The 12,436-nt window shown below is 38.3% G+C and overlaps 1 protein-coding gene across 1 annotated transcript in view; it reads right to left on the reverse strand.

Annotated features, from left to right (window-relative positions):
• Window positions 1–2,400: 2,400 nt before the first annotated feature.
• Window positions 2,401–12,436, reverse strand: part of LOC129780031 (uncharacterized) — a 33,143-nt gene continuing 23,107 nt past the window's right edge. Inside the window, exons 2-3 of the mRNA XM_055787890.1 lie at window positions 3,002–3,060; window positions 2,401–2,934 (exon numbers count right to left, since the gene is read on the reverse strand). Coding sequence (XP_055643865.1) covers window positions 2,401–2,934; window positions 3,002–3,060 — 593 coding nt within the window. The remainder of the gene's footprint in view (window positions 2,935–3,001; window positions 3,061–12,436) is intronic.

The raw sequence follows: 12,436 nt of genomic DNA on the forward strand, positions 1-12,436 counted from the left end.
GTGCTGTACGGTTGCGGACATGCACATTACTGCCGTAGCTGTTTCTCCGCGTTCCGCAGATGTAATACCACCAACATGTTTTTTGCCTTTCAATGCCGCTACCTTAGACTTCTTCGGAGGAACCTGTAAGGGGCTGTCCACATACCACGTGGACAGAAAAGGCATGATTTTAGACACCCCCCTCCCCCTCCGTGGACAAGCGTGGACATTCCTTATACCCCTCCCCCTGTTGTGCACGTGGACATTTCTCTAGTTTTTGCAAGCAAATCAACAGAATCCTATATTTCTCGCACAAATCTAATTTCAAGTTTGTTTCAATTTTCTATTACATGTTTTGTTATTAGAAAGGATAGCCTTGTTAATAGAAACGATTTGTTTTAAATTCACCGATTTTGATATCAACGCGCTGTTAAAATCGTCTAAATGTTGTAGTGTATATATTCCTAGTTTTGGATTGTTCATCACACCCGAAATGTCACTCAACCGAATAAACGTTATTTGTATTGACTGCATTAAACTTTGTGCTTCGTTATTGGGAAGGGATAATGACAATGGATTGGTGGATTGAACACACTTTGAAAATAAAAATTATTAATTAAAATTTACTTCTCCGTATCAAATATCTATTCTATGTAATTTTAAATTATATTAATTCTCGAGTGGTGAAATTTTGTTATGGAAGGTTATGTCTAATCATGATTTTATATTATAATGATCAATTTTAGCGGTAATATAGTAGTTAAGAGTTTTAGAGGCGAATGAACTGCAAAGTTTAAAGCCTCTTAAAAACAAAGAAAGAAGAAGAAGTAGTTAAGACGGGGTCAGGAGTACGTGTAATTAACCAAGCAATCAAATAACACCAAGTCAAAATTTCCATTCATTTTTTTAAAATTCTAAAATGAACGTAATATGTTTCAGAATCCATTCATGATCGCGGATTGCGAAATATTTTCTCGTTTTACAGAAATCTTAACAGTTGATAATCTGAAGATACATTATCTGATGAGTAAGGCGGGTGGAGTCTTAGAAGTGCCCTTGAAGTGTTCTATATCGTTGATTTTAATACGTTCAGCTGCGAGCAGTACTTGTTGGAATTAAACGAGACTAGTTGCTTGGTAGAAGTTCATAATGCAGATTTCCTTCTAGTCCTACCAGATCCAGAGAACCTGCTTCGGGGGTTTATTAACTTGTCCAATATTTTTTAACTCAACATTATTGTGAATGATTTGCTCGTCACAATTTGCTACAAATATATATTTTTGTGCTCCCGTGGCCGAGTGGTTAGCGTCACACATTATCATGCTGGGGGTTCGAGTTCGACTTGCACCGAGGTCACGCGTATTCTAGAGCTTCACACTCCTGAATACATTCAAGGCGTGTTCTTCGGCATAGAAACCTCAACTAAGTACTTTCTACTAATAAAAATGACGAAAGTTATACCTACGTTGAGAAGACTAATGTTCCACTGGGTGCCATCCAAGTCAAGTCATGCATTTTCGTTGCGTTTATGAAACAAATCGTAGATTGAGATGCGTTCTTTCAAATGTTCCTTATTCCGGAATCCGGTCGGATTTGAAATTAGCGCAATATTGCGTTCATTCAACTGATCGAGTCAAATCCAAACGGGTTGTGCAAATGTTGCAACCTTGTAACCCACTAGAAGCGTATTACAAAAATTATCAGATATCAATAAAGAAAAACATCATTGCAAGAAACAGATCTCCACAGATACGGCCCGTGCACTCATGGAAGAATTTGTTGTTCGTTTCAATTTTCGGAAAACCTTGGTAGCTCTCGGAAAATATATACGAAGCCGTTTTGTCGTCAAGAGCAGAAGCTGAATCGAAACCTGCACATAAGTCGTGATTTTTCATACTACAAAAATTCCAACATTTTTTGTGTCTTTATCCTGACGGAATACATGATCCTCCATTACAGGTTGGAATAAATTGATCGATGCCAGTTCATGTGCGTTTTTTTTTTCAAAATATACATCTCCGGGAGGAAATCCAGCCATATGAAGAAATATGGATGTCTGACCGGGCAGCACTCTCAGGCAACTCAGTCTTTTTATTGTTGAATACAGAGTATTCAGGGTGGGCGTATATTTAAAAATATCTTGTAAATATAGAATATTATGACCAAAAGAAAGAGTCGATGTAGAGAAATCGATGATGGCACTTACACCCCTTTCAATGTACTTTACGTGTCCACGTGGACATTATCTGAACCTCCTCCCCCCTCACCGTGGACAAGCGTGGACATTTTCGTAATCCCTAACCCCCCTAAAGTTGTCCACGTGGTATATGGACAGCCCCTAAGAAAGTATGAATAAAAATTAAACTGATTTTTAAACTAACTACAATGCCAAAACAAATACTAACGGTACAAACACTAGTCTCATCGGTTCAAAACACGATCTGGCGTCAATTTGGGATCTTTCAGCGCTTCTTCCAGCCAATCGTAAAACGCAGATACTGCTGGCTTATTGAAGCCTCTGGCTCGGGCGGCAGAGGTAGCTTCAGGTTTACGGAACGACAATTTGGGATTTCGTTTCAGAAAATTGCTTAGCCAAGCTTTTCTAGCCATCTTGGTAGACTTGTTGAACGGGTGTGGCAATCCATTTTTTTCGGCCAGATCAAAAGCAAGCTTTCGAACAATAGTCATCGTTATTCCATAGAACCTCTTTTCCAAATCCAACAGATGTTGTACCAGCTCCTCTTCTTGTTGAGAATTGAATACGGAATCAAGAGGTCCTAGCCGAGTTGATACAGTTGGACTTGTGAGGTGGCGAATCAGTGTGGATCTTGGAATTGCGTAACTTCTTGCTGCTGTCTTCACCGGCGATCCACTTTTTACAGCCTTAATGGCTTGTTCCAACTGCTGAGCGGTCCATGACTGCCGGTTACTCTTGCGCTTGTAATTTGTAGGCATCTTTATAGTAAAACCAAAAAGTTTTGTTAAATACCCTAGGAAAATACTAGTGTCCGTCTTTCCTTACCTTAATGCGTCCGTCTTGCCCGAACTGGCAGCTTTTTTTTCGAATGACCGTAGCTCTTCCTAAAAGCGTTGAAAAACCTCTGAATTATCACAGCATAGTTAATGATGGACTAAATAAACACTTACCCGTTGGAGGAACACGTAAAAAACAAAAAATCACGAACTTTTCGCTATTTTCTACGGAGTAAAAATTACATCGAATGGTGCACCCGCGAAGATAATTTTTGTTTTGCTTACAAGCTTGACAGTTCGCTCGCTGGAAATCAACAGTGTGTCTCGAAAGTATTGATACACTTTATTGAAAGTATTTGCATAACTAAAATATTTCAAAAAATTTTAGTTAATGAAATATTAAAAGTGTCCATCTTACCCGCAGTGTCCGTCTTTACCTACTTTCCCCTACAGTTTTTTTTTGTGTTCTTCCATACTTGCTAAGGGTGTGTTTCTTTTTTCACGCTTTGTAAACCATCGCTACGGAGTCGGATTTCGCAAAACGAGAAGAATCCGAACGGCAACGATACAACAATGGCAGGACAAAGATCGCTTCCGTTTGCATGGACGATTAAATAGTGAGCTGGAATTTATATGTGCTTCGATATTGCATAGAATGATGTAAAAAATATTATTGCCAGGAAATCCGATTCTCGGCTGATGGAATTCAGCTAGTAAGTTTAAAATATTCAAGAGTCTCAACCGGTTCGTCGTTATTTTTCGAGCAGCTAGTCGAGCTTTTTCGTCAAACTGGAAACGATTTGGGAAGTTAAATAAAAACCACATTCACGAAAGCTTCCATCGCATATATGCACTTACAGCGGAAAACATGAAGAACACTGTGGCGCACACTACAATAAGAGAGCTCCACTTCACCTGAAGCGGCGGTTAACCACAGAGCCCGGGTACCAACAATTTTGAAGCCCTCAACAGAACGGGATAATTTAGGCGAAAAGTGCAAATGGAAGACTGTTGAAAACTAGATTTTAAAGCCGTTCAGCTTTATGGTGTCGTACATGTAACTCAAATGAAGTATTTAATCACTACTCTCTGGTAATTATATTCAACAGAGAAAGTTCTGAATAATAGTCAACCTCTTTCACACATTATATACAAGGATAAAGTTAATCAGTGGTAGCAACGGCGTTCCAAATCATAATCAAACCAATTGTCTGGACGATTGCGGCTGCAAAGGTAGCTTATACTGCTAACGATAATGTGATAACCCAAAGGTGGTGGAGTTGCACGTAATGTACATTGGGTGTCCTTTTTATTTTCGGCACACAAAGATCCATTTATGATGCATTGTGGTCAACGGACACGCATTGTGGTTGGTGCGCTAGAAATCATTTCAGATTTTGCGTGATATCATTTTCGACCATTTTAATACCTAAAAAGTACGTTGTGTGGTAGTTGCTGCAATATTTTTTTTTTAATTTGGCAGAAACAACATTGAGAGGGGAATTGAAATGAGGTGAAACGATTGCTAAGGCAGAGTTACCGTTCTGAATCATATTTTGGAAATTTAAGGCATATGATGCGGAAAACAGATCTAAACTTTATGCACAGGTTTTATTTGGTTGAGATTTTCAATAAATTAGTTCAATTCAAAAGTTCTGCTATGGTACCTATTTGATTGAAAACATCAAAAAATTATCGAATAAAAATGTTTTCAATTCAAGTTTCAATGGAATAGAAAACAAACTTCGGACACTATTTATGAAAAGAAAATCGAATTTCGGACACTCTGTTTGTATAACGGTTTATGAGGTTTTAAGCTCAATTTATATTTCTGTACAATTACTAATGTAATGAAATGATCAAACATGCGAAAATAACAACGACTTGGTTTGTCTGAAAATGTACTGCAACCTTCCATGCCCACATAACTCTCTACAACCATTGATGGCCTGTAACTTATAATAGAGCTTTTACCACTTTTTGATTAACTTGAAATAACTTTCAACAACCTCTTTTGTGATATTTGCAAGCATTTAGCATTTTGTGATATTTGCAAGCATTTACCCTATTACCCTATTACCCGATCCATTTTTATTCATATAGATAGAGTGCTTTTCATCACATTAAAATTTCCACTTTCGAACGGAGATCAATTTCGTTACCGCAAAAATCAAATGGGCTAACAACGCTTGTCAATATGTAATTGTAGAACACATGCGAATTGAATTTTTCGAATTTTTCCATTTTCCTTCAGAGTTTTCCGAAAATTTTCAATTGTCATGTTTGGTTGAAATATGTGCATTATTTTTATGGAACCCCCTCTTCTTTCCAAAGGAGGAAGGGGTGTCATACCATCATAGAAACATTTCTCGTACCCAAAAACTTTCACATCCCAAATTTGACTCCATTTGCTTGAATAGTTCTCGAGTACTGCAGAAATCTGTGTTTCATTTGTATGGCAGCCCCCCCTAAGAGAAGAAGGAGGAGTGTCAATCTATCATAGAATCATTTATTGCACCCTAAAACCTCCAAATGCCAAATTTGGTTTCATTCGCTTGATTAATTCTCGATTAATGCAGAAATTTGTGTTTCATTTGTATGGCAGCCCCCTTAGAGAGGAGGAGAGGGGTCTCGAACTATCATAAGAACCTTTCCCGGCCCCAAAAACCCCTACATACCAATTTCCATGTCGATCGGTTCAGTAGTTCCCAAGTCCATAAGAATCAGACAGACAGAAATCCATTTTTATCGAACGGTTTTATTTAGCTTGCCCTGTAATCTGTTTGTATGTTTGTATGTTTGTAACATGTTTGTCTGTAGCGCTGACCCACATTAATAGAAATTTGACCCCCTTCCTGTTGACCGATTGATCTGAAATTTGGAACACACCTTTATCTCTGTAGTCATTATAAAACTGCGTATTTCATGATCTTGAAAATCCAAGATGGCGGCCGCTATAAAATGGCGGATCACAAATTTTCTCGAAACCTCATCGATATGGGTTTTCCAAAACCCCATCAATATGGGTATCAAATGAAAGGGTTTGACTAGTAGAATACGGTTATTTATGCAAAATGTAAATCCAAGATGGTTGCCACTAAAAAATGGCGAACTACATATTTTCTCAAAACTTTATTATTATGGGTATCAAATGTGATGACTTGACTAGTAGAACACAGTTGTTTAAGAAAAATGCAAATCCAAGATGGCTGCCACTACCAAATGGAGGGCTACATATTTTTTCAAAACCCTATTATTCTACTAAACCCTATCATTATGGCAGAGTATCAAATGAAAGGGCTTGACTAGTAGAACACGGTTATTTATGAAAAATGCAAATCCATCAAAATCCTACCAAATGGCGGACTATATATTTTCTCGAAACCTCATTGATATGGGTATCAAATGAAAGGGCTTGACTAGTAGAACACAGTTATTCATGAAAAATGTAAATCCAAGATTGATGAATTGAAATGTATCATAAAACATACGTGGTTACCTTAGCGAATCGCAATGTTCTGATCTAACTGTGGTATACTACTATTAAAGCTTCTCGCACTCGCAATATTGTCGTAATATGAAATAAGCAACCATAACACTATTTAATCCTTCTACAAATAGGACAGGTCTCACCTTTTAACATATATTTCACTATAGACACTATGTCTTTTGCTGACTACAATCGACATTACATATAATAGTGGCAGCCATGTAATTTGGTAATATGTAATTTGGTAGTGGCAGCCACTACCAAATGGCGGACTACATATTTTTTCAAAACCCGATTAATATGGGTATCAAATGAAAGGGAATGACTGGTAGAACACAGTTATTTATGAAAAATACAAATCCAAGATGGCTGCTACTACAAAATGGGGGACTATATATTTTCTCAAAACCTCATTAATATGGGTATCAAATGAAAGGGCTTGACTGATAAAAAAATTAAATCCAAGAGGGCTGCCACTACAAAATGGCGGACTACATATTTTCTCAAAACTTTATTATTATGGGTATCAAATGTGAGGGCTTGACTAGTAGAACACAGTAATTTATGAAAAATGCTAATCCAAGATGGCTTCCACCACAAAATGGCGGACTACATATTTTCTCAAAACCCTATTATTCTACTAAACCCTATCAATATGACAGGGTATCAAATGAAAGGGTTTGACTAGTAGAACACAGTTATTTTCGTGAAAAATGCATATTCAAGATAGCTGCCAGTATAAAATGGCGGACTACATATTTTTTCAAAACTTTTTTATTAAGAGTATCAAATGAAAGGGCTTGACTAGTAGAACACAGTTGTTTAAGAAATGTGCAAATCCAAGATGGCTGCCACTACCAAATGGAGGGCTACATATTTTCTCAAAACCCGATTAATATGGGTATCAAATCAAAGGGCTTGAATAGTAGATCACAGTAGATCATGAAAAATCCAAATCCAAGATGGCCGCAATCACAGAATAGAAAATTACTTTATTAAACGGTTTTATTTTGCTTAAACTGTTTGTATGTATGTTTGTATGCCTGTAGGGTTGTCCCACATTAATAGGAATAGGGAATAGGGACCAATAGGAACTGACCGAATTTATAAAACACCTCTATCTCTGCTGTCATTTTAAAACTGCTTATCTTGAAAAATTATATTTGGCTGCCGCTACAAAATAGCTGATTCCATATTATCTCAAAAAAAAGGTTGATTGAGATATTTGTATCAAACGAACGAACTTGACTTGGAGAACATACTATGTATTTTCTGCAATACACTCAATATCGATATCAAATGAAATTATTTGACTGAGAAAATACAGTACAATGTTTTTATTGTAGAGGAATATTCTAATGAAACAGATAATGTACTAAAAACTAGAAAATAAAATAAGTAAAAAAACGTTGGATTTCCATTATCCACAATTAGCGGCTTCGTTATATGTCCCACGATTTTATTTTAGTCTTATCAATGCCCTAGTCTAATGAACGAAAGGTGTGATAACTGCTAACTGCTACTTGCCTAATTATTTTCTAGCTTTTAGTACATTATTATGTTTAATCACAATTAAACCGTTTAACTTAAAAAGTTTTTTTTTCTATTTTATTATAGATATAGATAAGTAGAGACGGACAAAAAATAATTCATTAGATGCCCGTTATTGGCGGAACGGGTAGGTAAGCACACAAATGGGTAGAACAAATGTATGGGAAAATGGGAATGCTTCCAATTTTCATTGATTAAAACCATTTAAGGATAAAGGAATCATAATGTATAACATATCAAACAAATCTTGGGGAATTTCCGATTCGATTGATGTGCAAATCATCAGGGTTCATTCGTAGCGAGAATAGTTATTAACGTTAACCTTATTTCATAAAAACGTGACCTGTTTTCTGATTTGACATCCTTACTGAAATACGTAGTCCTACATAAACAAATAGTTTTCTCTGTATATCAAATAAAACATGATGATTAAAATTTTGGCTAAGTAAAATGACGGTCAAAATGTTTGTCGCTTGGTAGTTAAATTCACCACCGCTGCAAAGGCACAAATTGCCGGTACGAAATGTCCGAACGAAAAGTCAGCAGTCCTACCGATAGCCTTTCCGTAGCTCCCCCTTAGAATGAGGAATGACCAGAAATGCGGATCACATACCTTGCAATTACGGCGGATTGTGGTCCCCGAGAAGGCCACTGCTTCCGCGAACGTTTTCATTCCGTTTTCAACATTCTTCCGAGCTTTTGGACGCCATGCATTCTCACGAGGGACAATCTGGAGGGGAATAAATTTCCTCGTATACGACGTGAAAATTAATTTATGGTTTTGTCCAATACGAAAAAATGGGTCAAAAGCTGATTTTAAGTTGAAAACGAAGCGAAATGCCGTAGCGACACGTCTTGGAGTTTGTAAACTTTATGACGAGGACTGTGTACTACATTGTCGGTCGGTAAATTTGGGGAAATTATGTCCCATGCATTTCATGTTGAAAGTACCCCTAATATGTCACTCTTAACAGCACACAACATTTAATTTTGCTCCCGTGTAACAATGACTTGGCCGCAAGCCTGGCCGGCAATATTTCTTCCGGAATCGCTCATGACTCGTTGTTACGATGCTGCTCATGCCATACCTCTTTCCCACTGCTGCTGGATTTATGGAGCTCATCATTAACTGGATAAATATTGCCCCCGATAGTGCTCCTGGTCCGGAAGGTTCCGTTACTGTTCATTTTCACACCCGTTACCCGCAGTGGCGCATTGTTCTTCCCGCTGATGACGCTGCACGTTTTGGCCCTTTGCCGGACGACCAGACCGGGGCTTTTGCCGAGACCGTGACCGGGGTAGAATATATATATATATTTTTAACAACCACTTCGCACACCTATTCATTAGAGCGACAAGTGCCCGCTGAGAGTAGCGGATTGTAGATATCGCTGTATGGTCGTCTGACCTGTGCTGCTGCCCCAGAATAAGCAGGATCTCGTTTTGGATGAGGGGTGGAAATCGCCCCTTCAGAGCTGGGCGGTGGAGACCTGCCATGGCAGCATTAATATAAATGAACGCGAAGCTTAATTTTGCTTCCACGGCACACAAGTCTGTTGCCGTGTTGAAGGCCTCGTCGTTTAGCAGCCCCCGAGAGCGGGAGGAATGTGGTCCTTCGGAGGGGAAGGTGCGACTGGCGGATGGTGATTTGAGTAGTGATTTGAAGTTTGAAACAGAAACTCATGCATTATGGATTGTACATGCACGGGAAAAAACAGCTGAAATGTGTCGGAAAACGCAAATTTTGCCTGCAGTCAAACTCAAGCGTACCGACACAGAATCTCATTAGCAATTGAATCGACGCTCGTCGTTTTTCACAACTGTTGGACGCCTCATTGACTGGCCACGGATACTACTTCCGGGAAAACGCGAACCGTAGAAGTAGAAAATTAATTTATAAACAATAAATAAACAGCATGCAGCTCACGATGGTCCCTCACTGGCCAGTGGCTTGCTATCGCATTTCTAGCCACGGTAGGGATGTCCACATGATGGTATGTTATGACCGTATAGCACAAACCAGGAACTGATGGAAGCTTGAATACCTGAACATATCTGGGAAAAATGCTGAACTCTCGTTTACGCCAATGCGCTAATGGTTTCAAACTGTGGGGTTTCACACATGCTCACAGACTACCGCTGCCAGCCTGGATCCTGCCCATCGTTGCGGGTGTTTCTAATTAATTGAATATAGACGAAAAAGTTTCCATAGAAGCACGTGAAAATATACAACAATGAAACTGCAGTTTTAGGTTAGACTGGTACCGATAGCGGAGCGGAGAAAACTATACTTCTTCGGGTGCAATTTTAATGATCACCGGTAAAAAATGTTGCTCTCATTTCATCGAATAACCAAGGGAAACAAGAATTAACACGTGCAATTTTTCATCGGGTTACAGTTCAGAGAAAAAATCGCAATCAAGATGTGGAACCATGGGTTTCTGTTTCCGATAGAGCTATCCTTAAAAAATCAACCGTTTTCCATTGGCCCCATCATTGTTTTTGCAGGACTGCACAAGAACTGGAGAACGGTTCTCCGGATTCCTAATGGCTGCGCGTCCACTCGGTGATAAGCCGTACAAGATGGTTTTGAGAGGGTTCCCTGACAAATGAATCGTTGATATCGGACAAGAATTCCACAACCATTACAAACTAAAAACGCTAGCCAGCCCGATAGGAAGACTAAAAGGAGACTTAATCGAATTACAATCGTAGATCTTGTGGATCAAAGCGTACACCGCGTAGATCTAAAATCAAATAACAAATGCGAAAAATCTAATTGCATTTATCACGACAGATTAAGTCGTAATTGGGTATAAAAAACATCGGATTTATGATATGCACTATCGTAAAGTTGAATAAATTGACATCATATATGCATAACAGGCAGGTGCAGTTCGAGAGTCACATAAACATGAGGGACTTAGAATGAAAGGGGTGTAAGTGATTTGATCGACTTCTCTACATCGACTCTCTCTTTTGGTCATAGCTTAACTGCAAATACATTCCCAGCTGAATTTGAAAATGTGGAAGATAGGTCAGAACCTCATCTATCGGATTACACGAGGGTCACTATTTATATTTCGGGAATAGGAACAAAAGCAAATAGTTAAGCTGCGAATATATTTTTATTGTTTTTCAAAGTACTCGCCACGATGATCGATACACTTTTGCACGCGCTTAAACCAATTTTCAAAGCATTTATTCCAATCGACACGAGCCTTTTTTTTGAGCGATTGTCAAATTATGTGGGATCCAACGTGAACATAATTTTCGCACAACTAAGTGTTCATGTAAAATCGCATATATGCTGGTGGAACTAATGCTTAGGGATGCCTCAATCTCACAATAGGTTACATGACGATCTTGCTTAATCATTTCGTGCACAGCATCGGTGTTTTCTGGCACTACAGTCGATTTTGGACGACCTTCACGAAACTCGTCGGACAGCGAACTACGACCACGATTGAATTCACTATACCAGCGATACACAGTGGTTTTTGATGGAGCTTCATCGCCAAAAGTCAAATTAAGTTGATTGACGCACTCTTGTTGTGATAATCGACGTCGAAAGTCGTAAAAAATCATCGCACGAAAATGTTCACGATTCAGTTCCATTTTTTTGCCGAGACCAAACTTTCAACTAAATATAAAATAAACAAATAGCGTCCGTATGACAAAATGTTCTGAGTACGTATATCGTCAAAATGTAAAACTTTACGATGGAACCGTCAGATGGACTCACATGACATCAGTGTTGCCAATTCCCGAAATATAAATAGTGACCCTCGTATAGTAAACTTAAATTGGAACGTTTTTGCAGTTGAGTTATTAAATAAAGAAAAAGTTGATGAAGAGGAATCGATCAAGTCACTTACACACCTTGCATTCTAAGCCCCTCACATATAATTTGAATCAGTGCTCTGCCGTTCTGCGCATAATTTTCTCATGTTCCAAAATCCGCAACTGAGAAAAGCGCAATCAAAGTTTTCTTTAAGCTTTAAGCCTTTTAGCAATACACCGGGTTTTTTTAAAAGCACTAAACTATTGTTTAATGAAATTGTGACAAGATCCCCTCATTTGAATCAATCAAGCTTGGTTACGGGCTTCAAATTTATGGTGGGACAGTTATGCCTAGAATATCAACACGGGCCACTTGAACTTGATGTTGTTTTTTAAACACTGGGAACAAATTGTAAGTTTTTTTGTGTTTTTCCGGAAGATTATGGATAAAAACATCGTTTTATGAAGAACAGTGGAAATTGTCAAAAGTGACATGAGGCAACTATGCGTAGAACGACAGTGTAGTAATGCGAAAAGTCATGTTACATGCTGTGGAATATCATTGAACAGTGAATCCTATTAGATCGTAATTGAGGACATCCCAGCAAACATTAAGTCGCATAACAAGCGTAGATATATCATTATAAGCCCTAAATTTTG

This window comes from Toxorhynchites rutilus, chromosome 1 (genome assembly GCF_029784135.1).
Source record: "Toxorhynchites rutilus septentrionalis strain SRP chromosome 1, ASM2978413v1, whole genome shotgun sequence".
Lineage (NCBI taxonomy): Eukaryota > Metazoa > Arthropoda > Insecta > Diptera > Culicidae > Toxorhynchites > Toxorhynchites rutilus.